The 1,707-nt window shown below is 38.1% G+C and overlaps 1 protein-coding gene across 1 annotated transcript; it reads right to left on the reverse strand.

The window, feature by feature from the left end:
• Positions 1–371: 371 nt before the first annotated feature.
• On the reverse strand, positions 372–1,475 carry LOC116101082 (olfactory receptor 5B3-like). The gene has a single exon (XM_031384769.1). The coding sequence runs from the start codon at positions 1,396–1,398 to the stop codon at positions 475–477; it is 924 nt and encodes a 307-aa protein (XP_031240629.1). The 5' UTR covers positions 1,399–1,475; the 3' UTR covers positions 372–474.
• Between the last annotated feature and the right edge of the window lie 232 nt (positions 1,476–1,707).

Consider the following 1,707-nt stretch of genomic DNA (forward strand, 5'->3'; position numbering starts at 1 on the left):
GTTCCAGGACAGCCATGGCTACTCAGAGAAAGCCTGTCTCGAAATACAAAAAACCAAACAAACAAAACAACAAAGCAAAAAACAAAAGAACAACAACAACAAAAAAGAAATCTATGAGTGTGTCTTCACTTTAAAGAACTTTGTATGCATCTGTTTTATAGGTTTGTATTGATGTGACAGTAAAATGTATTATGTGGAAAAAGATTGAATATGATAATATAATAATTAAGTTTTTGACAGTCTGACCTATAGTTATCTTAGCCATGTCCTTCATGTTTTACTCTTCTAAAGATGACAATAGCTTTCTGAAAGCCAACGCTATTTCAGAGGTCAAGATACCACTTCATGTTCTTGAATTTGGTATAGGGTGGGAAAATAAGATTCATTATAGAGTTGAGATGAGATAAATGTACCCAAGTGTTTTGCATTCTAAAAATCTAAAATAAACATCATTAAACATTAAAGCTATAAACATCATCTTGACCTCAATACAATCTTTTTGAATGCACTTTTCACATCCTTGTTTCTCAGGCTGTAAACCAGAGGGTTCAACATGGGGATGACCATGGTGTAGAACACAGAGGCAATTTTGTCAGTGTCCATGGAGTGACTGGAGCTGGGCTGCAAGTACATGAATATGATCGTCCCATAGAAAATGGAGACAGCTGTTAAGTGTGAGGCACAAGTGGAGAGAGCTTTACAATATCCTGCAGCTGAATCCATCTTTAGTATGTTGGTAAAAATGAATGTGTAGGATATTAAGATGAGTATAAGGGCAAAAAATACATTGAAGCTGGCTAAATAAACAAGAATCAGTTCATTAACATGTCTATCAGAGCAAGATATAATCATGACGGCCAGAACATCACAGAAAAAATGATGGACCACATTGGACTCACAGAAGGAGAGACTTAATGCATCCACAGTATAGACGGACGCATTCAGCAAACCACAGATATAACAGCCAATGACTAAAGATGCACACACACGCTTTGTCATGGTGGTAGTATAATGCAGGGGCTTACACACTGCTGCATAGCGATCATAGGCCATGGAGACTAAGAGGTAGTTTTCCACATTGGCAAAGTTTGCAAAAAAGAACATCTGAGAGGCACAAGCATTGTAGGACATGATTTTGTCATCTGTAAGGATTCCAGCTATGACCTTAGGAGTTACTGTTGAAGAGTAACAGAAGTCCACTAAGGACAGGTTACTTAGAAATATGTACATAGGGGTGTGAAGCCGAGAGTCCAAGAGAATCAACAAGATCAGTCCCAGGTTTCCTACAAAGGTGACTGTATAGATGAGGAGGAAGGTGATGAAGAGGGGAAGCTGCAGTCGTGGGTCATTGGTGAGTCCGACAAGGATGAACCATGTCACTTCTGTTCTGTTCTCCATTAGTGATATCAGCTAATCAACAGAAGGCCTTAAAAATTTTTAAAGAAAAATTAGTAGAATAATGGGCTGGAGAGGAGTTTTAGGGTTACAGCTCTGGCTGTCTATTCCAAAGAACCCAGCACCTTCACCTTCATAGCAGCTCACAACTCTCTATATTCCAGTACTATGGAATCTGTCTGACATCTTCTTTGTTATAGACACACATGTAGGCAAAGCTCCTGTACACATAGAATTAATTTTTTGAAATGTTAAGAATGGGGTAATAATGGAATTGGTATCTGTGAGATTTCAATTGACTTTCTACCAAAA

This window comes from Mastomys coucha, unplaced genomic scaffold (genome assembly GCF_008632895.1).
Source record: "Mastomys coucha isolate ucsf_1 unplaced genomic scaffold, UCSF_Mcou_1 pScaffold21, whole genome shotgun sequence".
Lineage (NCBI taxonomy): Eukaryota > Metazoa > Chordata > Mammalia > Rodentia > Muridae > Mastomys > Mastomys coucha.

Bases quoted from the DNA above. Each gene is read 5' to 3' on its own strand.
- LOC116101082 (XM_031384769.1), bottom strand. From the start codon at position 1,398: ATGGAGAACAGAACAGAAGTGACATGGTTCATCCTTGTCGGACTCACC.